The sequence below is a fragment of the Onychomys torridus genome, chromosome 5, assembly GCF_903995425.1.
Source record: "Onychomys torridus chromosome 5, mOncTor1.1, whole genome shotgun sequence".
NCBI classification, from domain to species: domain Eukaryota; kingdom Metazoa; phylum Chordata; class Mammalia; order Rodentia; family Cricetidae; genus Onychomys; species Onychomys torridus.
Genome location: NC_050447.1, coordinates 80,938,018 through 80,965,512, shown reverse-complemented (window position 1 = coordinate 80,965,512; position 27,495 = coordinate 80,938,018). Strand labels below are relative to the sequence as shown.

Sequence of the window (27,495 nt, the reverse complement as noted above, 5' to 3'; positions counted from 1 at the left end):
AGTGAGGGTGATAGAGTGAAGGTTGTGGCCAGAGAGACAAGCAGAGTAAAGAAAGGCTTTCAGGCTTCTACTCGCTCCTGATTTTAAGGTGCTTTAATGATGTATCTGGAAACCAGGAAGATTCCCATGGAGAGAGATGGAGAGGGGACCAGGAGAGGGTTAGGAAGAGCAAGACAGTGAATCTCCACCAGAGCCTGACTGGGTATAGCGGAGGGAGAAGTAAACAAATGAAGGCAGTCTCTTACATTTGTGTCCTTTTCTGGGACTAAGAAGTCAAGATAGACAAGCTTTCTTCTGTGATCGCTCTTTTCAGACTGCAGTTTTGAAATGAAGTCTGAATAAGTCTAAACCTTTTAAATAAAAGACTCATGCCCCTTCCATTTACATAATTTAAATTAAAACATCAGTTCTAATCAGTAAACACAAAGCAAAGTCACATAATTTGAAAGTGACAAATGGCATGAGGCTCTTTTAGGTTTAATAAAATAATTTAAATAGTCTTAATATGAAAGTGTGCCAAATGGAATTCAAGCAAGTCCCTGCTTTCTCTAAAGGGAAATATTGTTGGAGCTGAAACATAAATTACACATTGTACCTGACAAAATTATTGCTTCATGTCATTTGCATCAGCCCCATTATCTTGAATTCTGTTGCCTGGATACTAGGATTCAAAAGTTTAATGCACTGTAGATGGATATTGAAATTTCAAACAGAATTCCAGCAATGTATTCTAAAGAAAATAAATGCTTAAAGACACAAAGGAAATATCTTTGTTTGCAGCAGCTCAAAGTGGTCAAGTTTTAAAGAAAAATGCATTGGTTTTGAGTGAAGGATTTAGAGGACACCTGTCTAGTCAGACTGAATTCACATTGTATTTTTTGTTTGCATTTTTACTATGGACATGGAGAAAAGTAAATAATAATTTATTTGTCTTTGAATGTTACAGCATGAAATGTATGGTCCAGGTACTGTTTATCCTACATAATTACGCACTAACACACACATGCATCTTTAGAATCTGTACTTTCAACTTACCTGCTCCCATGCGAACACGTGCTGATTAAAATAATACTGGATCTGTTCATTTGCAATGTTAATGCACAGCTGCTCGAAGGAGTTTCTTTTGAAATTTTCAAAGCCGAATATATCAAGAATGCCGATGCTCAGCTCCTCGTCCCCACTGGAAGAATTAAAAAAGTGTTCCTTGAGTTATTGCTCATTTCCTTGGGAGGCAAAGCAAAGCAGAGCATCTTGGAATTCCCACTGGTGACTGAGTTAATTAAACAAGTCTCTCCACAGAAAACAAAGATAATGGAGATAAGATTAATTTTAATATGTGCATGGAACAGTATTTTCCTTACTAAAGAACCCACTCCCATGTTCTTATACACCTCAACAGAAATTCCTCTATGGGATGTAAGTACAGTCACAGCCCTGTGTGAATCAAGCATTCTAGAACAACCCGGCTCATGCATAGAGCATTGCAAACATACAGACAACCAAAACTTTACCAGAGACTCAAACATTCTTTTAAAATATCAAATGTCTTACTACAAATGTCTTAATTATTCTCAAGGAACTGCTATTTATGTTTGACTTATTTGCTTATTCGTATTTAAATACAAATCAAATGACAAGCTAGAGAGAGATACAAATATGTAGGGATTCATCTGATAGTTAAATGCTATAAACCGGTTGTGGTGGCACACAGCTATATTTTCAGCACTTAGGAGGCTGAGGCAGAAGACTTGACAGTTCAAGTCTGGAATGCACAGTGATACACTGTTTCAAAAAACAAGCAAAAACCAACCCAAAGGGGGAAAAGCAACACATGACTTTCAAAATACAATTAAATATTATTTTACACACAAATTACCTCAAATGTACATTTCTTTCTGCTACTACATGTTGCTAGTTCTGTTCACTAAAACTTAGATAATTACTTAAAATTTTTGCTTCTTTCAGTAAATAGATAGACTGAAGTACTTTTATGTGTACTCTAAAAATGAAACTACAAAACCTTCCCTTTGGTTCTATCCTTTAGTTAGCGTAAGCGATGCTCGGTGTTATGTGCTGAGGATGTGTGACTGGAAGCCAGAATCTGCATGTGCTCCCACATTTGGAGAAAGTGATGAGGAGCTCAGAGTGAAAACATGTGATTTCTAAAACTTTAGCCCCACTGGATTATAGGTGTCACACGTCTATAATTCCAACACTTAGGACGCTGTGGTAGGAGAATCTTGAGTTCTAGACCAGCCCGGGATGCACAGTCAGATGGTCTCAACAACAAGAAATCTTAGTGACTGTCTTGACGGCTAAACTAAATTATCACAACAGGTCTTGGTTCTGTTTTTTTAAACTAGCCACAATTAAAGTAACTCTAAGTCTTGGCTAGTTATGGTTCATGTAAGAACAATTATTATTTAGCAGGCATGCTACAATGGGACTTTCAGCATACCACGATTCTGGGTACAATCTAGTGTTAAACATGCAGACAAGAGTAACAAAGTGAAGCCAATGGCTCTAATGACATTGTTTACATTATGTGGAGTGTACAAATGTCGAAACATTCCTGGATGTTTTATGTTTTTTACATGATGCTTAACATCATAGAGTTGGCCACTGATGAGCAAAATGCCATTTTGATATTTAGTCATTCTGGGCAAAATGCACAATGATCTGAGGCTCAGCTTAGTAGGGACTAGGGATGCTCAGGAACGATTGTGATAGTGACATCCATGGAGTTAATACCATGGGCTAACAATGGGTAATATGGACAACCTAGATGTATAATATGATATAGAATAGGCTTTAGTGGAAAATAATGAACAAGTGCATATGTGAAGTGTGCATAAGATGATCTTTTATACTTAGTAAGCAGCTACACATGAAGATAAGGTCATCTTTGTGTAGATGTCCATCTTGCTTTTTCACATACAACATTTCTAAAATTCCTATGACCTATGGCAGAAAAAAACTTCAGATAGTATGTGAGGACTTCCATCTCTGCAAAGCCAGTCAATGGCTGTGATTCTCTTACTCTCTACTATGAGGTCCCAGGAGAACCACAGATATAAGGTGTCAGTGCTTGTATGCAGGCTACATTGACTATTATCTACCATGTTCTTGTGTACCTCAGAATCAAACTTCATTAGAAGTCACAGCACCTATTCCTGCAGGTGCAGTGAGAGTTAAATGAAAAGAAAGCTTTGCTTCATAGTCAGAGTTTAATTTAAGCCTATGAAACAAAAATAAAGAATGGCTGGATTGACATTTTATACAAGTGTAAAATGGTATACACTTCATGGTACACAGTCTAATTAAGAGAACATTTGAATTGATGATATGATGTCACACTTAAAATTGCTTTCTACCATGAATATTAATATTGCTGCAGTTTTTGTTATAGCTTTTAAGATATTTCATAGTTACATGGAATGATAATGTGATGGTACTACTAGATGAAGCATATCCATAGAAACACAACTTTGATAATTAAAGTAAACCAATCAGAAATACAGTCAAGGGGACTTACACAAACCCAGAACAGACACACCACCTAACATTTGCAGAAAACAGTTGTATAAAACGTTTACCTTGGTGATGTGTCATGTTTCAACAAACTGTTAATACAATTGACTATCCAGCTAAAGAGACGTCCATATAAAGTTTTAGACATGGCATCTCGGACATCAGTAGCTTTTTCTACCGTGTTGGGTCGGATAATTGTTTCCCCTCTAGTGACCACACAGTGAGAGGTAAGAGCTTCCTGTAGCTCATCTGCTTGAATGCAAAGCAAAGATGCTGCTGTAAAACCAAAAGATGGTTGTTAGAAAACAATGAAAAATGACTATTTTCAGAAAACAGAAATGTCTAAATTCAACTGCAGCACCTGATATTACATAAATATGTGACTGTTTCATGGTATCCAAATAAGCTACCACTCAGCATTAGTCTCCTGGCCTCTTCCTGATTGCTCTTTTCCTTGCCTCCACTAGCAAAAGTGTGGCTAATCCATGGTACAACACAACACACAACATGAACCAAACTGCCTGAAAGAAGCCAACAGCTGCACAGTTGTACAGTTGCTCATGTGAAGTCAACACTACCGAATTGTGCTAAATATTTTAAAAGTACAATGAGTAGGTTTGATAGAATTTTGATATGATTATTATGTGACAAGTGGACTTGAATGACATTTGACAGCACACATCTGACAGAGCAGGAACTTGACATTCCTGTACTTCTTGTTAAGCTTTCTTTTTTGTTTCATATTCCAAGTGCTAAATTTTCTTAACATGTGATACTCAAACATATATTTAACATTTATTGATATCCAAATATAATAGGAATTTACAGTTAATGATGCTAGAACTTAGTAAGGAAAATTCATTTTTTAAAAATATAACAATCATCTTTTTTCTTTTTATAGGGAGGAATGAGTCCAGGGCTTTGTGCATACTGAGCCAGTGTTCTACCATTGAGTCATCTACTTACACCTACAATAGGCATCTTTAGCTAAGCCTACTGCATGAAGAGAGGCTAAATCTTCAAATCAGTTACTATATTTAAATTTTTTCCCAACATTTTGAATTTGTTCTTAGACATCCAACAACATAGCTTTTGGTTTGTGAGCAAGATCAGTGAACTCTGGCTTAACCTGTTTCTTCACATTTAAGAAGCAAGAAGCCATACATGGTCCTTACAGAAATTCTACCTTTCAAGTTAACACAGTTCATCTCTTTCCTTATTGGCATGGCTGTTGCCATTGCTCTTCACAAACACTGTATCCTAACATTTTAATCATTTCCCATTCTCAGTATTGCTTATAAATAGCTTAATTTGCACAACAATATTCTAGTATCTATACCAGTTATGTTGGTAATTTTAAAAATCATCAAATGTTTAAGTTGTTTCCCTATGTACATAGTTGTAAAAGAAAAAAGGTAGAATCTCTTGAGCATAAAATATCATAGAAACTGCACAACTGTTCCAAACTATGTAAACACACTGAAGCTTTTTGATACAGCTGTTTGATTGCCCTCCAAATACTTGCTAATTCTGCTCTTATTGGCCAATGAAAGACCAAGAAAATAAATGTAATTTCATAGATGCGAGACATTTTATATTATTAAAGTAGTCAGTTTGATTGGAAACAATTTCTTCTATTTAATTATTCCTTATAAAGATGAACACTTTCTTCTTCCAAATTTTGTGACTAGTGGTTCTCATTTTATGGACTGCCTTCTTGCCTGACATACTCACCCTTTCCTAATCAGCTTTTGAGAGCTCTTTAAGCTTAGAGTCATGTTTTGATATATATGTTGCAAATATTTTCTCTCATTTCCAAAAATGTTCATTTATGTTTCTTTACTATGAAAGAGTTTTAATTTTTACAGTTAAAAGCTACTTTAAAAAAAGATCATTTCCTTTTGGTCTTCTGAATATAAAGTCCTTCTCACCTCAGGATTATGCTTCACTGATGCTTTCCTTAGCTTTCTTGCACTGAAATTTGTAGCATTTAGAATCTTTAGAGGGGCCAGTTAGAAAGCTCAGTGGGTAAAGCTGAGGCCAAGCCTCATGACCTGGGTTTGACTCTGGGACCTACATAGTGGAAGAAGAGAACCAAGCTCCCCTCTTACTTTTCACATGTCATATAATGCACAAGTAACTAAATGCAATAAAAAATTGAGAATCCATTTTGGTATATGAAGTTTGGAGAGGATTCAGGTCTTCTAGCTGTCTCCCAGTTAGCAATTGGTTGTCTCTACAATGCTGTCTCAATTGAATTGTAATGTCATTGTGGTCATTTTAGTTGGCTATATTGCCGAATGTTATCTTCCACTGACCTGTATGTTTGTTTCCATGCAGAAAATTCATCTGACATATACTCATCATTATCTGCTACATGCCAGGCATTTTATATGAGGCTATATTGTTGAGAACAATGCTTTGAAAATAAGGTTTCAGTCTTGATGGTCTTTATCCAGAGGAAAGGAAAGCCAACTAAGAAATTCAAGCGGGAGGAAGGAGGAAAGAGGAGGGGAAAGGGATGGGAAAATGAGATAGAAGTAGAAGAAAGAGGAGGAGAGGAAAATAAGATGGGGTGTTGATGGAGGATAGGGATGAGATGGAGAGCCCACAGATACATTGGCTAAGTGGTTTCTGAACAAGCCTAGAGATGATCAGCTCTTTAATCCAGTGACTGATGGGGAGGTCACTCACTTCAAGAAGAAGTGACCATGTCATGAATGAGAATGGAGACAATAAACATAACAGAAGGAAATAGTTGGCCTTGATTTAGAGATAATTCTTTTAAAATAATGTTAAAAGTAATTTAAATGCAAATTAATGAGCTTAATTTTTTTCTACAACTGGTTATTCTAGGAAGTGGTTTGAATAACTTTTTTTTTTTGAGCTGAGGATCGAACCCAGGGCCTTGTGCTTGCTAGGCAAGCACTCTACCACTGAGCTAAATCCCCAACGAATAATTTTGATTATATACATATTACTATTACTCCTTTGTGAACTATTTGGTTTTCCTGCTATATAAAAATAGGTTTCAATGATTAAAGTAATTTTTTTAGTTTATTAGTTTCTGCATATATTCTTGTATATGGCTATTATGTTTTGGGTCTTAAGTGTCTCCCAATGGCCCATATACTCAAGGCTTAGTTACCAGGCAATGGTATTTTTGAGAGGTGTTGGAGCTTTTGGGAGGTGGAGTCCAGTGGAAGAAGTTAGGTTGTAGGGCTGTGCCCTTGAAGGGGATGTTGCAATTCTATCTAATGCTTTCTTGTCACAGGAGGTGAACACATTTGTTCTATTAAGTGTTCTCAGTCTTGATATTTTACTTCACATGGGCCCAAACCAACAGGCAAATGACTATAGACAGAAAACTCAGAAACCATGAGCCAACATATTTTATCCTTTAAAGTGATTTATCTCAAGTATTTGTCTCATCAGTGTGAAGCATCATAATAAAACCTGGCAACATTGTGTCTCATTGTGCTGGTTATAGATAACACTTCAATTATGACTGGGGGGAGGACTGCTTTTTATCAATGATGTCACACCATCATGACTTCCCTTCTAATAATCTAGTATCTTGTGTGCCAATCATATTATTTTACACACAAAGAATCAGAGCAGGTATTCTCAAGGTTTACAGGTCCATGACAATCACTATGTCAACCTCAGTCAACTGCTCTAATTCTCTTACAAAATTGTTTCCAAAGCCACATAGGATACAGAAAATAGGTATCTTAGAGACAGCGCTGGACCAATTAAATAAGTAACTGGAGGAAAAAATACATAAAATAGTACATAAAGAATACATAAAAATAGTATTATGATTCTCTAGGCTGTGAGTGAAATTCACAACAAATAAGGGCTTATTGGGGGTATATGCCAATATTAAAAATAAAAGAACAGGAGATATTTTAAATATGTAAAAGCTATGTCACTGGGGAAAATAAGTAGGAAGCCTTAAATTATTAGGGACTCTTTTTGCCAAGTTCTATTATAAAGAGAAAATTTGATTTGGAGCAAGAATGATATGTGTGTCTATCTCTTGTATGGAAAATGGAAAATTAATTAATCCATGATAAAAGAGTGAATGGAATTCAAACAGTAAAAAAAATACACAATTGATACAGGTTCTAAAGACTAGAACACAATTTTAATTCTTTTCTGTACTACATCTTATCAATATTTTCTGCATTTTCATATTAAAACTCAATTTTTGACATAGTCATAAAAGCTTGTCTCTGGAAATACTGCTCACAGTAATCAATTTGCATATGTAAAGATTGGTTTTTCTTAGCTGATTTATTTTTCACATTTTTAGTTCTTCAAGACAAGCTTTCTCTGTGTAGTCCTGGATGTCCTGTAGACCAGGTTGTCCTTGAACTCAGAGATCCCCCTGCCTCTGCCTCCCAAGTGTTGGGACTAAAGGCATGAGCCACCATGCCTGGCTTGATAGCTGGTTTTTACAACTTTTATACAGCCGAGTCTGAGCATTCTTTGTGGGATCTACATGAGTATAAGTGTTTGAAATTATCCCTTTGTGATCCAGCATAAGATATGAAAGAGTTCAGTTTCTGAATGGAAGACAATACAACTCACAGTTCTCCAGAGCTGCATGATTGCAGATGTAGCTCTTGTCCATCTGGTACTCAGTTGCCACAGAGGAGAATTCAATGTTTCCAACATTCAAGATTGCAGCCAGCACACTATACACACTTCCGAGTTGCTAAAATATATAATAGGAATAGTAGCATCAAATCTGACCTACAGCAATGTGAGGACTATAGCTGGGACAGATGGAGGAAAAGCCTTGGGTTCCAGCACAAGAAGGTCACTCTGAATACTGTGATGCCAGACTAAGACCCAAGCAGGCAAGGATTCATGTAGGCTCAGCTTCATTCATTATTTTGACCTTGGAGATCAGCACGAAGCTGTTTCCTTATGAGCAGTTAAAGTATTTTATTAATGTTAATATAAATAGAAATAGAAAGGAGGAGCACTCCTCAGAAGAAGTAGAAATATTCATTAGGTTTTACATAATCTATGTGAACTTTAGAATGTAGTGTTGTTTTTAATCACATGTCCATTTTCTGGAGGCTATCTTAGAAGTTAGAATGGAGGGAGAGTCTAGAAAGAAGAATCAAAAGATCCCAGCATCTAAATCCAAGGATACATGATGGTTAAGACTATGCATAAAAATGATAGACTGCAGCTCAGAGTTTATAGTATTCATTACTATATTAACATAGATTCTTAATGTTCAGGAACATGCATTCATGCATGCCTGCATGCAAACTTTCATGTGATTCTCTCTGAAGACACTGGGGGAATTCGTCACAGAGTCTCTGCATGTCATGGTATGATTCCTGCTACCTTCATGGTGCAGGAGGCTCAGAAGACAGCAAACCATGACCTCAATTTAGCATGCCTTGCAGCTATATCAATGGGTCTTGAAGAAGCCTAGTTCCAGGTCCAGGTATGGTTGTGACAGAGGGAGAAGCTGAGTTGTTCACAGCATAAAGACTTGTCTATCCATCCAACTGTATATCTCCAGGGCCGACAACCACAAAACAGCCTAGAGCAATTTGTGTTTGGTGGTAAGTAAAACATTTCTTCTTACATGTAAAGTAAACAAAGCTTTGGTAGATCTAAAGACTTTCCATGGACTTCGAATGAACTGGGATTTGAATTCTGTCTTGCAGCTCACAGAATGCACTATCCTTTTCTACTGAGGAAGGAAAGCAGCATGGAGGAATGGACAACTCCACAGTTCCATGTACCTAGGCCAACTCCAGCACTAGTTTCTTTACTTGTGGGATGAACAGCATGTTGGGAGACATACACAACAACATGAGATTCCAGAGTCACAGTTACTTCTTGGTCTTGAATTCTGGCCCTTCAGGAAAAAAGTTGTGGTTTCTTTGTTTGTTTGTCTTGTTTTGTTTTTAACAAGGAGATGAGATAACAGGAGACTGTATGAATTCTAAAGGGATTCTGTGAACTTTCAAGTGCATCAGTGGTTCATGGCTCTGATGTATTTTGTCTAATTTAATTTCAACATACTTTTTCTCCTGATACAGGTGTTATTAATATTGTGTGACATAAAACTGTTTCTTGAGACTGGCAAAATGGCTTAGTGGGTATAGGTGTTTGCTGCCAAGACTGACAGGTGGAGTTCCATCTCTGGAGCCACATTGTAGAAGGAAAGAAAAAATTTCTATAAGTTGTCCTTTGATGCCCACATACATGCTGTGGTGTGCATGTACTCACGCATGTGTATACACACACACACACACACACACACACACACACACACACACACATGCAAATCCTAAGTGTGCCAACAAACTCAATACACCCTGAAGTGCAGAAAGCAGTTCAACGTTTTATCATAAAGCTTATAGGATAGTTAGAGATTTATTTGTATGGATGTCAAATCTTGACTGCTCAAATCTATACAGAATTGTTCAAAGAAGCTCTGTTGGAAAGACTGAAAAGTTCGTAGGAATAACACCTAAAAGAAACTCAAGTTGTTTTCTTCCAAAAGCGAATCAACCCTTCAAAATAGAGTTGCCTGGTTGGAGAAGGCATGATAGTTATTGCTCTGACTCTGTTCTGGGAATGGAAACCAGAGTCCCTTGGGGATGATGGCCCTGATGCTTTCAGTGACATTCCTTTCTTACATCCTGAATCCACACCTGAAGCCTTGCTGATGACCATGCAAGGAAGGAGAAGGAAGGGGATGGTGCCTGGAATGAAAAGCAGGTTGGTGCATGGTAGGTCAGAACAAGGTGATTCCCCCTACACTGTGGAATGTGGCACCACACAGTCTAGTCCTGGAAGAGCAAAGATGCTGAAGCTCCCATTGACAAAGGACAGAGCAGTCCAGCTTAGAACCAGATGTCATGGGAGATCACATACTGTTGGAGGCACTGTGTGTTCCTTAAGGATGCATGTGTACTTCAATCTGTAGGAAGGAATCACCATGCACACACTGCTAATTGTTTGTGTTGAGCTAACTTTCAATCTAGGTGGAACTCAAGTGAATGGATGGGAAGGAACTCAAGACTCAGTGACCTTGGTATTTGTGAACACTGCTCCTGCTATGGATAGGAGATGGTAGGGAGAAAAGTACCAACTTCACAAATCTTAGAAACAAGACCACCAACCTTACTAGAAGAGCAAGAGTAAGTATTAGAATGTTGACCATCTTGTTTCCCTCCCTATATAACCTGCTTGCTGGAGATGAGATGTGAGGAAAATCTTTAGGATAATTGTCTACTATCTTCTCAGACCATTGGCTGTCTGAATAAAACACAGCTGAAAGATTCAGCTTCTGTTTGTGCCTAAGTGAGGGGCATCAGGGCCACTTACAATACCAGGCAAAAAGGAACTGATGAGAAAGAAGGCCAAACTGTGACTGTTCTACAGAAGGGATAGTAGTATGTTCTCTCTTCTCAGGCCAGATTCTGCAGACACAACAGCAAAATAACGTGACTTACTTGTAAAGACTAGAGTGGAGTCCAAAAACTCCTCAGTTTTGGTCATAAGATCACAGACACTAGAAAATTGGAAGTGACTCAATAATTAGCAATACCCACCCTCCTTTTACTGAATAAGAAAACAGAGAATCCAGTTATTGGTCTAAATCCACATCTAGAAATAGTCAATGCCAAAAACTCAACCCAGGGACACTGAGTCCCCAGCAGGGAGTTAGTCTTTACCAGTTGCTTCCTTGATCTTAAGGGTTAGTTCAAGTCATCAGTATTGGCGGATTCATGCAATTCTAGAGTTGCGACTTTTTTAAAATGATTTTTTGAATGAAAACCATACCTATGCATCAAATGATTACTTTTATTTTTTCAGTAAATGACTGAGTAGAAGGGGCATGCCCATTCCTTCCACAATTAGCACAACTAATCTTAACAATTGAGGTGATGGTATTCAGGAAAGCATGGTGCTTTGTGTGATGCTCGAAAATGCTTAATTTTCATAAGTATTATTTGATCTCAACTAAAATTCTGGCTGAGAACCCAAAGAAAACATGTCAGCCTGTGACTTTAGACTATCACAATAAATGTTAAAAAAAAAGTTAAGGGAAGAAAACAAGGGTCCTTCTTGTTTTAGAAATAACAGATGCCTTTATGCAAAGAAAAACAAAAATTACTGCTTTAATGTGAACTAAATGGTGTGGTAACAATGTTCTGGAAACCAGTTGAGTCATCAGACCTCTTAGTATTTATTGTAAAAGGATAATAGCAAAGTAGTTTTGGAAATTGCATGGCTTAAACATTTTGGAGTTTTCCAATTTGTGTTATTTTTAGAGACTGTCTAACTTCGACTTGCCTGTCATTACTTTGGTTTGTGCTGATTCACAAATGCACACGTGAACTGTAAACCCTGGGAAAGATTAAGGGACAAGGACACTGTGGGTGCTGTCAACACCAGTGACAGAAAAGGGGGAAGAGGACAGAGAAGCAGAGCTGCAGACACTGTTCTGCAGAAAGCTGTGAGGATGGGATGCTGTGCTCAGAGGCTGCAGGGATCATGCTGCTTTATTAAAGGGCTCTTCTTTCAGCTGCTGACAAAGACAGATCCAAGAAAGCCAGAAGGAATGCATCAATTTGGGTCTTGGCTAAAACAAAAAATAAATACCTACTAAGTTCAAGTCTACTGATTCTGAACCAGGCCAGGCTGCCTTCATTTAACTCTTGGAGTCAGCCTGAGATGGGCGAGAACTTCCAGGATGGGCCCCCTTGAGCCAGAGCAACAGCTTTCCTAAAATGACCAGCAATGATGATGCTTCAGGACTAGAAACAGATGTTCTAGACTCTTCTAACTCAAGGTTCAGATTCAGATGTTTAATTTACTCTGAATATGTTTAAATTTGGAAAACACAGTTTGACATGCATGCATGATATTCATATGTTGATCCAAGCACAAAGCTGGTTTCATTTCATTGTTACTCCACATTGTCTATCATTGAGAGAGGTGTGAGTGAACACTGACTCTTATGAGTGTGACTTAGATGTAAACAAACCAATTTAAACTGGTTCCCTGTTCATAAGACAGAAATCTCTGGATCTGGGAGGGGCTGGTAAGAAGTTAGGGAGAGACGTGCTGAAGAAAAGGGCAGTGCTGGATTTGAACTTGAACTTTGACAAAGAGGACTGGAAATGAGTGTGCCCAAGAAAGGGTCAGCAGAGGGGTGGAATTAGTGTTAACACTAGTTTTATCATGGCAGCCAGAGCAGGAAATGTCTTATTTGTACTTCTGCTGAAGCTAACTAGGATTTATAGTAAGATGAAACACCCAGGGATAGGGGTGGGGTCGGGGAGACTCTTTGTCTTCTGAGCAAAAATAAGAGCAAAAGATTCAAGCCAGTTCTGGTGGTGCAGGCTGTAATCCCAGCAGGCTGAGGCAGGAGGATCACAAGTTTAAGACTTACCTGGGCTGTGAGGTGACTTTAAGGAGTTCAGAGCCAGCCTGAGTAGCTTAGAGATCCTGTCTTAACAACAACATAAAAAAGGGTTGAATATGTAGGTCAGTGGCACAACATCTGCCTGACATGCACAAGGCTATAAATTCAATCCTCAGAGTGAAAAAATGGGGGAAAAGGATTCAAGTGGTCACTTCTGAGCCCCCGGACACTGATTAAAGCATTCTCTTTTGCTTGGCAGAGCAATGTCGAATAACACTGAAATAAAGCCAGATTTGCTTCAACCTGCAAATATCATTCATTTATTTCAAACCATACACTCCAAATTTAAACCTACTCAGGACTTATTGAACAGCTAAGTACGAGCCTATGTTTTGGAAAGAATGGAATCCTCATAGCTTTTCTTCCATCTCTGGCTGGGGTCATACATCACCCACATGTGGCTGAAGTACATAAACTCTGTATCAGCATTGCTCCCTCAGACTAAAAGCCATCATAAACATATTCATTCACTGGTAATAAAAAAATATTTCCTGATAGCTACCAATGATCTCTATCTCCAGATGCTACAGTTCAGACCTTATTCCTCCAAATTAAGTCCAACAGCAAAGATTTCAACATGACTAGACATCTACCCTTTAGACTACATGGCATATATAGACACACATGCACTGCTACCCTTCACATGTGGTCCACAAAAGTTCTACATGTTGTGGACTTGTCCTCATCATTTATATCACAGCACAAAACGGACAAAGGATGCTATTAATCAAGCAAATTCTCCTGTCTCCACACAAGAATGTAGTCATTCTGCTCTATCCACTGCCGCCACTGCTGCTGCTGCCGCCTCCCCCTCCTCCCCCCCTCCTCCCCCTCCTTCCCCCTCCTCCCCCTCCTCCCCCTCCTTCCCCCTCCTCCCCCTCCTCCCCCTCCTCCTCCCCCTCCTTCCCCCTCCTCCCCCCTTCTCCCCTCCTCCCCCCTCCTCCTCCCCTCCTCCCCCTCCTCCTCCCCTCCTCCCCCTTCCTCCTTCTTCTTCTCCTCCTCTTTCTCTATGGTTTTGAAGTAAGGTGCAAATAGGCAAACTAAATTCACACAGTGGAGTCTTTAAGAACTAGATGCTGTCTCACCAAATGAAAAATTTTGATGGTATCTGCCTCAGCTAAGAGCAAAGTCTGCAAGAATCTCCAAAAATCTTCGAAGAGATTTCAGAGTTTTGTTCCACTTACAGGCTAGAGGGTGTTTCGTGCATTAACAGAGAAGAGGAAACTGGTCATCTCCTTTTTGCCCTAGAGATCACAGTGTCATCAAGTTCTGAGGTGACAGCTATAGCTGGTTAACTACAGAATGGGTAGCTCAAGCTGTCACTCAAAACACCAGGTGGAGTCCATCCATCAATGAAAAGAAAGAAAAAATGCATCATTCAAAAATAAGGATAATCAAGTTGGAGTGTCTACTTCTAAACCAAATGGTTATTTAGCTTTAGCTTGGAGCTGTGAGTGAAGTAATTGCCTGAGGAGGTGTTCAACCTTGACTAGCCACTGAATTCAGACCACAGTTCCCTTCCTGTCCTTGTAATTTACTATACTGTTGCAAAAATAGAGAACTCTTTTGTGGGAAGCCATTGTAATAATGTTCCCCCTGGTTTCAGGAGGAGCTAATTCTCCTAGATTGGTTTCTAAAACAAATTTCCAGGTCCCTTCTGGCTCCTTAAACTGTCTTTCACTTTCTTGTCCTTACAATAAGCTAATACATAAAAACTAAGCAGCATGTTGTGCATTGAGAATTTGGTCCCTATTTTTTTTTCCAAGGCTCCAAGAGTAGCCAGGTAAGTAGGAGCCTCTCCAACAAAGGCAAATTCCTTTAGTCCCAGGAGTAAGCCTCATTAGAAAAGTCTACCTAAAAAACTGAGATGTCTCACAACAGCCATTCCATATGCAATGACAAATGAAATTGTATAACTTTTCATTGTGATGGATACCATCTGATTTCTAACCTTGACAGTTTGTTCCATAGTAATTTTGATTTCTGATGTCTTGTTAAAGGAGCTAACACCCATATCACTTTTAATTCTTATAGTTAACTGTACAAAAACAAAATATTTACTTTCAAGTAATCCTTCATAAGATATTTCTTAATGGAATAACTGAACACCACATGAATCTGTCATTTTAATCAAGAAGCCCAGGAATCTACCTGTCACCAGTGCCACAACAGCAGATGATCCACATTTGGAGATTGCTCTTAGTGACCAACTTTTCTCTCTGCTGATCACATACATCTTTAGAAATACTAGTATGTACTTATTTGTGTGTGTGTGTGTGTGTGTGTGTGTGTGTGTGTGTGTGTGTATGTGTGTGCATTCACTCCCATGTGTGCATGTAGAGACCTGGCACCTGGGAGGACATCAGGTGTCCTGTTCTGTCACTCTCAATCTTATTCCCTTGAGCCAGGGTCTCGCTGAACCTGGAGCTAGGCTGGTGGCCAGAGATCCCCAGATAGAGATCCTTCTGTCTCTGCCCCTCACAGTGCTAGTATTACAGGTACACATGACTACACCTCACTTTTTATGTGGGTTCTGGAGATCTGAACTCAGGTCCTCATGCTTGTACACTAGTGCTCCTGCCTGTTGAACAATCTCCTCAGCCTTATTCAGTTTTTGAGGCAGGTTCTCACTATGCAGCTTAGGCTGGCTTCAAAGTCATGATTCCCCTGCCTCTGCCTCCCCAGTGCTGGCTGTACAGCAATGGGCAAGAGAGAATCTCTCTATCAAGCAAGCTGGAAGAGCTAGAACCAACAATACCCAAGGTTTTCCAGTGACCTCTACACATGTATTGTGGCATGTACACACCCACACATGCATATAGGTAGGTACAACATCTTATACACACACATACATACACACAAACACAAACACACATACACGATAAAAAAACAAACTTAAAACTTTGTATAAGTACAATCAAAGACAAAAGGAAACAATAACAAAACCTACACATGTGGAGTGTTGAAAGGAAATATAGTCTAAATAATATTAGGGGCCAGAGACTGCCTCCTACTGATATAGTGAGGAAGGGTCAAAGAGAGAAAACACTTTGAAAACTAGAGAGAAAATGACAGGCATCAAACACTAAAAGAAGTAAACTAGGCTGAGTGCCTCACAGCTCCGGGGGGTGGGGGAGTGGAGAATCAGAAGCCTCATCCCAGGGAAACAGAATTGATAAATGCACACAGAATATTTAGTTAAACAGAGTTTCCTCAGGAGTCCATTTAGTCCTTTCTAAAATTGATCACATCACAGTTCATAAATCAAGTCTTAACAAATATAAAATAATCAAATAATTTCTTATGCCTTGTCATATTACAATGAAGATAAAACTAGGAATAAATAGGAAAAGAAACTATATAAATGCATGAAAACTGAACAACATATTCTTGAGTGAACAGTGAATCACTGGGAAAAAAAACCAGGGAAGAGAAATTAAAAAAAAAAAAAAAGAGCCAAATAAAAATAAATGCAGAAATTACCAGAACATTTAGGCTACATATAGCTAAGGCAATTCTAAGAAAATTTATGGCTATAAAAATTAGATAGATCTCAAATAAATAACTTAATGATGCATACCAAGGTGCTATAAAAACAAGAATAGCAGATACTTCAAAGCAGTCAATATCAAGAGATAATAACGGTCAAGACAGAAATTAATAAATAGAGACTAAAAGTATAATATATAGAATATATTGAATATATAGAACCAATCAGTGAATTGGTTCTGTGAAAAAAGATAAGCAAGATGGTAAACTCCTAGATAAATTAGCCAAAGGGAAGATGTTTCAAAGTTAGACAATTAGAGGTGAAAGGGATGGGAATTTAAATAGATTCCAATGAAATCCAGAGGATTAATAAGTAATACTTTGAAAATTAATATGCCAAAATGCTGTAGATTATGCTCATTGTTAGTAAAAAAAACCTGATTGGTTGCTAGCAGGGCAAGAAGAGATTAGGTGAGACAGCCTGACACAGAGAGAATGATGGGAGGAGGAAAGGTGGAGTCAGTGGAGTCACAGGGAGATATGGAGGAGCAAGATGGGCATGCCATACTGAGAAAAGGCACCAAGCCACATTACAAAGCAATACATAAGAAATATTGGTTAATTTAAATGCAATAGTTGGCTAGTAATAAGCCTGAACTATCAGCCAAGCATTTAGTAATATAAGCCTCTGAGTGGTTATTTGGGAATTGGCAAGAGGGAAAGAAACATCCGTTTACACCAAAATACTTAGAGAACCTAGAAGAAAAAGATAAACTCCCATGCACAATATGACGTGCAAAAATTAAATCAAGAAGATATATACAAAACAAGTACATCCACAGCAAGTAATGAGATTGAAGCAATAATAAAAGCTCTTCTAATAAAGAAAACCCTAAGTACACACTGGAAGGATTCATTGCAAAATTTTACCAAACCTTTAAAGAAGAGTTAACATCATTGCTTTTCAAGCTGTTCCATAATAGAAACATTGCCAAAGTCATGTCATGGTGTCAGCATTATGCTAATATCAAACTGAAAATGGACACAACCACAAAAAGAAAACTATAGACTAAATTCCCTAAGGAGATATTAATAGGGGTGAACGTTATCAATACAATTTCTGCAAGCCAAATTCACTAAGTCAGTATACCATGAACACATTGGTTTCATTCTAGAGATGGGAAGACAGGTCACTATAGACAACTCAAGAAATGTAACACAGTACATGAACTTAAGAATTGAAATCACTGAAAAATCATTATATTTCAACAGAAGCAAAAAAGGCCTTTGACAAAGTCTATCACATGTCCTCCTCTTGGAATAAACAAAGCCTCAAGGAAAATAGAAGAGGTAGGTACATATTTGAACATCATAAACAATACCCATAACAAACATATAACTAACATATTAAATGAAGACAATTGTAAGGATTTTTTTTTTTACATCATGAATGAAGCAAAGCTGTCCAAGTGCTCAAAGTCTTAGCTAGAGCAATAAGACAAGAAAAAGAAATAAAACAGACAGATATAAACTGGAATGGAAGAAGAAAAATTACCCTTATTTGTAGACAACATGATCATATTCTTAAATAGTCTAAAGATTCCACAAGAAAACGCTTAGGTCTGATAAATATTTTCACTGAAGTAGCAAGATGCATAACTAATATTGGAAAACTACCAGCTCTTCTAAATTCCAAGAACAAATCTGGCAAAAATGAAATCAGCAAGCCAATTTCATTTATTACTTCAGCAAAACAAACAGAAAACACTTCCAGATAAGTGTAACCAAAGAGGTTTAAAAGGCCTCTAAAATGCAAACTTGAGACACTGAAGATGCTAAAAGATGAAAAGATCTCCATAATCATGGATGGGCACAGTTGATTGTGAAGTGACCTATTACCAAAAATAATCTACAAATTCAACACAATCCCCATAAAAATCCCATTGACATTCTTTACCGTATTTGTAAAGATAATCCTAAAATTCATGGGAAAAGAGAAATGAGCCCAAACAACAAATAAGATAGAAGCACAAAAAAAACAAGGATTAAAACCTCAAATTACATCACAGAGCTACAGTTACAAAACTGGTACAGCAATGGCACAAAAAAAAAAAAGCACATAGACTAATAGAATAGAACAAGGGTCTCAGAAATAATCTAGACAGCTGCAGACACCTACTTTTTAAAAAGGGTGTCAAAAATGAGGTGAGCTCTTGAAATCATGCCGGGACAACTCTATGTCCACACGTACATCAGTGAAACTAGATTGCTATGTCTTACCTACCCCAAATCAGTTTACAACTGATGAAGGGTATAAGAACCTGCAATTCTGAAACAGCTAGAGGCAAAAACATGTTAACACACAGACACAGCAAAGCCTTTATTTAAAGGACTCTAACACACAGGAAATAACCCCATAAATTGTTAGGTAGGATTGCATGACACGGAAAGGTTCTGCACAGCCAATAGACTGAGACAGTCTACAAAATGGGGATGGGGTGGGGAACATTGCCAGCTATACATTAGAAAGGAATTAATATCTACACTCCACAGAGAACTATAAAACTCCAGCCCCAAATATAAATCAACCAAGAAATGGGCTAACAAATCGTATAATCAGTTGTCAAAAGAAGAAATTTATGCTATTTGGAAGATATGGCATGGTCATTATGCTAAACAAAATAGGCTAGACTCAGAAAGATAAAATAACTCCCATGTGGGGTTTAGATGTAAATTTATATAAACATGCATGTGCCTATGTGTGTTTATGGGAAAAACAAATGTAGAAAGAGGGCTATGATGCAAGGGAGAAGAAGTGTGCATGAAAGTAGGTGAGGGTCAAAGAGAGAACAATGGAATAGAAGGCATGGAAAAAGGAGAAGGGAAGACGTGGAGTGATGAAGAGGATCAGCAGGAGGGCAGTGGGGGAAAGGAGATCAGTAAGTGGGCAAGGAAGAACAATATAATAATATATATTTTGAAAATGTTACAGTGAAATCTAATAATTTGTATGCCACCTATAAACATTTAAAAAACTGAAATGCAAAAATTTAAAGGAAGTAAATATAGAGACGCCGGAAACACTTAAATAGCATAAGAAAATTCAGCAATTAAATCTATGGCTTAAATGTGACTTGCTATCCCAGCAAAATTCAAGTAACTAAAAAAGAACATAAAAATATAACTAGGCACTTATGGAAGAATCAGAAACATGATAAAAAAGACTTTATATTGAGGCTGAGGGGATGGCTCTGTTGGTGAGGTACCTGCTGCAAGCATGAGAACCCCTCCTCAAAACCCATACATACAAAAGCCTGACATGGCAATGTATGCTGGTAACCCAACCTTGGCCACAGTGGGGATTGGAGGCAGGAGGATCCCTGAAGTTCATCGACCAGCCAGGCTAGTCAAATTGATGTGCTTCCTGTTCAATGAGAGACCCTGTCTCAAAGCACAGGCAGAGAACCATCAAGTAATGACCCCTGACTTTGACTTCGGGCCTCTACACACACCCGCATACATGTGTGTACGTGCCCAACACATACAGAGTGACCCCCCCCCACACACATATAATGGGAATGACTGCTGTGTAAAGTGCTGACCATAATTCCTGGAATATATTAACCAGTTAGTGAGTTAGCCAATTCTCATAGTTAATGAGGACTTTTAAAAAGATACTACAAAAGTGGTTCCAATGTCTTTGGTACTTACCTCCATTGTAAAACCGATGACTTTGAAACATTGTTCTATTAGTTCATACTGGGATTTATAGAAACTATTATTCATCATGTCCTGCACTGTTCTGAGGTGGTCATTTTGCAAGTATCTGAAGAAAGCATGAGAGGAAGGATAAAAATCTAAAATTGCATCAAGGGAGAAAGCATCATTACAGTAGAACCTGGTGTATTACCTGGGTGGCTTATTTTCAGGCAATTTGTAAAGGGCTAGTTTCTTCTTTTCCGCTAACCCAGCATAAATGTAGTAAAAAATATGAAAATTTTTTTCTCCACTGAAAAAATAAGACATTTTCCGGAAGATGGTTAATAAGGACATTTATTAAGTGTTAAAATGACTCACCAATACTATTGCTAGAACAATTAACAGCTGTGATTGCCCACATGGGCTTCCTTGAACATTGCATTCTGGCTTTCCATTGCTAAATGCCATTATTTTCAACTATCAGCATTGTTAGTGGTAGCTCTAAACATCATGACGTTGTTTATGAGTGACTTTCCAGGAATTTTTCTAGGCACCAGGGACACAAAAAGAAATATTCAGAAATGTTGAACTTCCAGGACTTTGTATGTCAGTAGGAATGACCAGCAAAAGAAATAAGATGCATAGCATGTCAAGTGGAGGTAAGTTCGAAATTATCTCAATTATCCTCTGCAAGTCCTTGGGTTAGGCATGGAAAAACACTTTACATTTTCAGGAAACTGAGGATTAGTGCTCCCACAGAGCAGACTCACAGAACTGAGGGCTCTCCTGCATTCAGACCAGATCCATCTGACTGCAGTGGCTACATCTCCTCCATCTCTAACCTTACTAGGCTTACTTCCCCCATATATGTGAGGCATCTCCTAATAATTTCTAAGTATGAAGAGTACTCTCCAGGTGCTGGAGAAATTCTTCTAAGGTAGTAGGGTTGAGTCTCTGGTTTAGGATGTTCCGTAGCACGCTGATTGGGACCTTAGGGTTCCATGTCCCTCTGCTCCTTTACTCAGAATTCCCCATCTATGAAACAGAGGAAGAGGCGCCTGGCTTCCCATTGCTCTCTTTCTAAGTCCCCTTGTGACCATGCTCTGATTTCACCCTGATAACCGCAGTGGCTATCTAGGCAGGGCTGGGATTTGCCCCTCCGTGGCATTCATGTTCTTGTTTTCCTACTCAATTTCCTTATTTTAGGATGTTTCTAAATGCTGACTACCCTCCCATTGTCACCAGGCTAAAAGTGGGAGGCCCAGGCTGGGGGGAGCTTTTTCCAAGAGTTCTGTCCATGTCTCCCTATTCTTCTCCTTCTCCTTCCGGTTAGCATAAAACTTAACCTTTCACTAATCTCTAGCCATTTCCACAGTGGTTGGGTCATTTCCTCCTCTATGACACCATGGTGGTGGCCTGACCTGGCTTAGGGTTCCTTACTGTCATTTTTCTCCAGACATAAGTGCCATTGTTACCCTCTTGCTCCCTGTGAATTTCACCACTTCACAGTGGGGCCAGCGGGCTTAGGGACCAATGAAAGAGTGAGAAAATGAAAGCTACCATCAGGTTGGTATTTTATCTGAACAAGAGAATTTGTTTTAAAGCTTTCCACATGAAGACTGTGAAAACGGAGATGGCATACTTTTTAAAACAAATCGTTTTACCAAAAATATCAGAAAGGTCTTTAAAACTCTTCTACTTCTCTCTCTTATTTTACTTCTTTCTCTAGTACATTCTTGATGGAGATAGAAAATTTTCTTTTTGGATATTATTATTGTTGTGGTTGTTATTTTTGAGGGGTCTGACTATGTCCCCAAAGCTAGCCTGCATTCACAATACATCTGCCTTAGCCTCTACAATGCTTGAGATTAAAGCATGCATCACCATACCTAGCCTTTTAAAACGATTTACTCTTCCACTATATGGAAAATTTCCTTAGAATAAATGTTAACCGAAGCATATGTGTGTAGATATGTAAAGGTTTTGAAGGTTAGATTTTCCACAGGTATAGGGATAGCTTGAATGGAGAGAGAGTACAGGAAAAACACAGGGGTAGGACGAGTTCAGTTGAAAAGAAATAAAAGACATGTGGGTGATCAGAACAGAAAAGTGAACTCAGGAGAAAGTAAGATGTACATATTTGGGTGCTGATTTCACAGAACTCTATGAAGTCATGCTGTCAAAGAGGTTATGAAATGACAGCAGAGAGCAAAAGGAAAATGCCTCAATGGCGAATCTTGGTAAGTATATATTTTAAGAATGGATGGAGGAATTTATGAGAAGAAAATGTATCACACAGAAAGGAGAGGAAATCGGCAGGATCCAGGCAGTGGACGAAGAAGACAGGGTTTTAAGGCTGGCTGCTGACCTAAGAGCAGACACACCCTTTATTGTAAACCCATTTGACTTAAATTAATTTAGAGATGGAGTCTAGGGCCTCGGGCATGCTAGGTAAGCACTATGCTGCTGAGGTACACCCAGCCTGCATATCCTTCCACCATCTGTCACTTGTTGCAGGCACCATCGAGACATCAAGAAGTCTATTACAGACCACCTGTATTTAGCAGAAGGAACCATTGAGACATGAAAGTGCCTGGGGACTTAGTGGGATGAAGGGAGGGTGAAGAGTGAGTGTGACCAGAATGTATTATCCAGTGGTATGAAATTTTCAAAGAATAAATTAATTTTTAAAAAGTTAGAACAAAACTATGAGCTTGGCTCAGTTCTCATCATTTCAGCACCCCCAACACTAAAGCTGCTCTAGGATCAGCACACTACGTAATTTATTTGCTTTCTTCTCTGGCTACCACATTGATGGCTCTGCATGTCACCTCTTAAAGCACGTCGATGATACAGTGCATAATTAGTGAAGTGACTCATAAATGTAGACACACAAACTTAGCAGATTTCCCTACCATTATCAGTTTACATTTACCAGGACTGTAATTTTATAAGGCCTGGAGTTACTATGGGAAGTGCACTGACCTTCAGCAAATAAATAACCAGAGAGTTAAAACAATATGAAAAAAAAAACAAAAAACAAACCGAGCTCCAAAGGCTACTCATCTCGGGTCGTGCCCCAAACCACATCAAATATGCCCTTCGAGACTGAGTGTCACATAGCACACATGCTGTTCCCAGGTCAGTGCTCTCAGGACAAGTGAAGTACAAATGGTGTTTCTCTGTCCCCAGTTCTACTGTTTTTCTACTGATTTTTACTGATCCTCAGCTACTCTTTTGGAGTTCTACTCTGCCACTTGTACAAATGAATGCCCTCAGGGTGATTTTATGTGGGTTCAGTGGCCTTGAACTGTGAGGATTCACCATGAAACAAAAGTTCCTAATACCTTCTAAACTGTGGCAAAATCCTCAGTAATGTGGTTTAACTCATCCGTGACACCTCTGAATCTTTGCTGAAGATGCAAGAAGGCTGATGATAAGGCTTTGCATACTCAAAGCTCCACAGTATGTACATACAGCAACAGTATTTTTAGTTTTATTTTGTTCAATTAGAACTTCTTCCCCATAGGCACCACGTCTCTTCCATCTTTCTCCTTGTGATCCACCGTCTCATTCTCAGCAGCTGAACGCATCTCTCATTTCCCTAAGAGACTGACTAGACTGAAGGACAACGGGTTTGAGTCAAGGCACAAAGAATTTGTAGGAAATCATGAACTAATGTGCCCTCCCCAAATCTTAGTTATCTTTAAGTCTCCTGTATGTAGCACACATAGACATTCTGTAAATACTTGCCAAATAGATGAGTGAATTAATTAATTAATATGGGGTAACCCAGAGAACAAGTTCAAACTTCAGCTTTTGGCATTGATTGGCTTGTTCTCTCAATCTGTTTCCTCTTGTGTGGAAGAGACAATACAGCAAGTAAGGGACACAAAGGCAACGATGTGCTTAGTGCAGTGCCCCACTGGCCCATAACAGAGAACACTCCTGCCAGTTTGTTTATGACTCTTAGGGAGTCTTGTAAAGGGCCGATGTGGAAGAGTAATACAATCAATGCTTGCTGAACTCTAGTTGCAACAGAAGGAAACTTGCAGATAGAGCTATAATTTATATTTATGAGAATTATCCAGCATTGTCTCCAATGTGCTCATTTTCTCCCAAGCAGCCTCCTTTTAAAAATCTTGTCTTAAAATCACCTACGTTTAATAAAAGGCTTAAGTCACAGCTGTTAGTTTGCCATCATGACAAAGGCACTCTAAAGATAAAAGCAGTCCAGACTGAGGCTGGCAGAACCAGGCAGAGGAAGTGGAAGGGAAGAATCAATCCTCTTAAAAGAGAGGGTAGGCTCGTTAAAAAAGATGTACACGTCTGCTCTGGTTCCTCCCCGCTTCTCAGAGTGACTCTCCAAGCTTCTCAGCTTTGTTTATGACCCCCAACTCCCAGTGCTCAGTTCTGCAGGCTGCAGGACCCAAGTCCCTTGTTCTCTGGCTTGTGGAGAGAGGAGGTAAGTGAAGCATCTATCTAGTCACAGTCTACTAGGTAGAGGATATAGTCCTCTGGGGCTACAGGCCTACAGGCAGCCTCTGTTCTCAGCTGTGGCAGTCCTCTGGCTCTGTGATATTTTCTTTCCCCTGGTCCCCAAAGCCTAGGGGTACAAATGGTTTCTTGCCCTTGTTAATCTGGCCTAACTATTCAGCCTAGGCTAAGCACTCATTCTTGATTCTTTGATACACATTATATCTTTGTAAATAGGGTTTTCAGTTAAACCCTTTGAGCTTGTTCTTTCTTCTTCATTATCATGACTGATATAGTCTACGGAAATTTATCATTTAAAAATCATACCTATAGGGCTGGGCAAGTGGCTCAGTGGGGAAGAATGCTTGCTGTGTGAGCATGAGGTTTTAAATTTGATTCCCCAGAACACACATAAGAAGCTACCCTGTATGAGTGCATGCGCCTATAATGCCAACATTGACGGACAGGGACAGGTGATTCCTGAGAGCTACCTGCTGCTCAGCCTAGGCAAAAAGGCAAACTTATAGTTTAGAGTCATTATCTCAAGGGAATAAGACAGAGAATGATAGAGGATGACACCTTACATATTATACTGTCTTGTCATGCTATCTGTTTTTATATACTCACATACATATGCTAAATACACAAAAGAAAAAATCTATCTAGAAAGAATGTTTCTTCTAAGTTTTAAAGGTCACAAAATATTTCTTTAGAATATAAAATGTAATTCAACCAAAATAGAAATAAATATAGGTTTTATCCAGTTTGGGGGGTACAATGTATGAAATCCTCTTGTGCAGTGGAACAATTGTTTTTAGGTACTCCTGTAGAGTGGCCCTGAAATGCAACCAGAGCACAGTTGGGTGGCTCCCATGGTGCAGTTGGTTTCTGCAGGTACAGAAAGCAGTTGGTTACTCCTATAACCACCATGCCCCTAGTGCATCAGTTGGTGTTGTAGTTTGAAGGGTTGACTGCTGGGCAAAACTGTAGATGTTTCCTCGCCCCCCCCCCCCAAGTGACCTAATAGAACTTTTGGCACTGTGAAAGGTAGCCACTGCGGAGAAAGCTAACAGCTCAGTTTCAGCTTGATTTTTAACTAAAGTGTGTAGTGTATGTAGCATTGGTTCTTACCATTAGTTTTGGTGGCAACCAAGAGGATTAGCAAGAGTCTGCATGATTTTGGGGCTTCTGGGGCCTCCTTGATCAACAACTTATAAGGATGTTCCATACTTAGCACTAAGAGTCTTATTTAATAACCCATGGCTTCCAGGAGCATCATATGTAGCCATGCAGGATATCTCCTTTCAAATTTTATTTTTAACTTACATCATTTAAGTCAGCTTACACAATGCCAGGTTTCTATGTGGCTTTTCATGCACCCTTCATTTGGGTTTAGCCTCCCTTCAGTAATCTTCCCCTTCCTTGTACCCCATCCCTGTGGAAACCTTTCCATTTCCAGTGGTCCTCTACTTTCCTAACATCTATGTTTGGCTATCTCCCCTGCCTTACTGTAGTCCCTTTCACCAAATGGCCCAGTCTAACTTCCTGGCCTCTATAGGTATTCCAATTTAAACATACAAACCTAAAATGTCCAACCTAGGATTGACACATGAGAAAGAAGATACAAAGTTTATCTCTTGAGGTGTGGGTTACCTCACTTAGTATTTCCATTGCTGCCATTACCTATAATAATTTTCTTTATAGCTGAATAAAATTCAATTGTATATGTCCAATGGCCCAGAGTAGGATACAGGCCCTGAGGGAGGAGGCACCTACTACTGTAATGTTGCTAAGTGGTTATGGTGTCTAACTACCTTATAAACATTTGTTCATACTCATAGATTACTCTCACCTTGGTCAGATAAGCTCCTATTCGCAGTGAGAAATGGTCAATGCAGTCTTACAACTGGCTGATGTGCTTAGAGCAAGTGACCATTGAGTGCTCAAGCATAAATGAGCTACATATACTCCCCATGCAACAGGTAGAAGTAGAGACAGAAAGAGTGTAAGAGCTGAGGATGGAAAGGGGTGCTATAAAATGTTATCTCTGGACATGATCTGACTGCTGTGTCGATAAACTCACAGCAGCAGCGGCTACCTGCAGAAGACCTGCTTGTTAACATTACATTGTGGATGAGAGAGGGGTTCATAACGCTATAAACACTAAAAGGATGCAGGGGTAGGGGCAGCCATACTCCTCAGGGGTGCAGACACTAGTATCTTGCACCCACTTAAGCAAATGACTCCCATTAATACTTAAGCAGGCATTACTGGGTCTCACACATACATACACAAGACATGAACATTGGAGGGGCACTGGGAAGAAGAAAGACTTTGGGTGAGAGTGAAAAGGATAAGAGAGAATAACGGGAGGCTTTGATCAGAGTATGTTATATCCATGTGTAAAATTGTAAGCAAATTCTTAAGAGAGTAAAAAATGACAAATAGGATCATAAAAATATGCGTAAAATGAAAAAGCTGTTTTATAGAAATTACAAAGTAATTGGTGCTCCAATTTTATCTGAGTTGTAGTTCAACCCAGCGGCAAATTGAGGCCCTTGAAGTGCTTTTTCCTATAAGTAACGTAGTAAAACTAAAATAGTTTCTTAGACCATTTGGGAGACAAAAAAGTTTATGGAACACACAGCATGCCTTATATATTATCCTAACTGTGCTGTTTTTTGAACACATAATATTTGAATAATCATTAAGGGATTATTTTTATGGCTACAACCCAGGGCTTCAGTGTGTAATTCCAGAAGGTATCAGTCTCATGGTATTCAGAATGAGTGATGTTCTGACCCATAAGTCCATACAATATG

General features: G+C 38.9%; 1 protein-coding gene across 1 annotated transcript in view; it reads right to left on the bottom strand.

Moving 5' to 3' along the window:
• Myo3a (myosin IIIA) overlaps positions 1-27,495 on the bottom strand; it is a 177,226-nt gene that overhangs the window by 68,241 nt on the left and 81,490 nt on the right. Inside the window, exons 14-18 of the mRNA XM_036188496.1 lie at positions 20,409-20,507; positions 20,210-20,324; positions 8,128-8,254; positions 3,597-3,807; positions 1,036-1,180 (exon numbers count right to left, since the gene is read on the bottom strand). Coding sequence (XP_036044389.1) covers positions 1,036-1,180; positions 3,597-3,807; positions 8,128-8,254; positions 20,210-20,324; positions 20,409-20,507 — 697 coding nt within the window. The remainder of the gene's footprint in view (positions 1-1,035; positions 1,181-3,596; positions 3,808-8,127; positions 8,255-20,209; positions 20,325-20,408; positions 20,508-27,495) is intronic.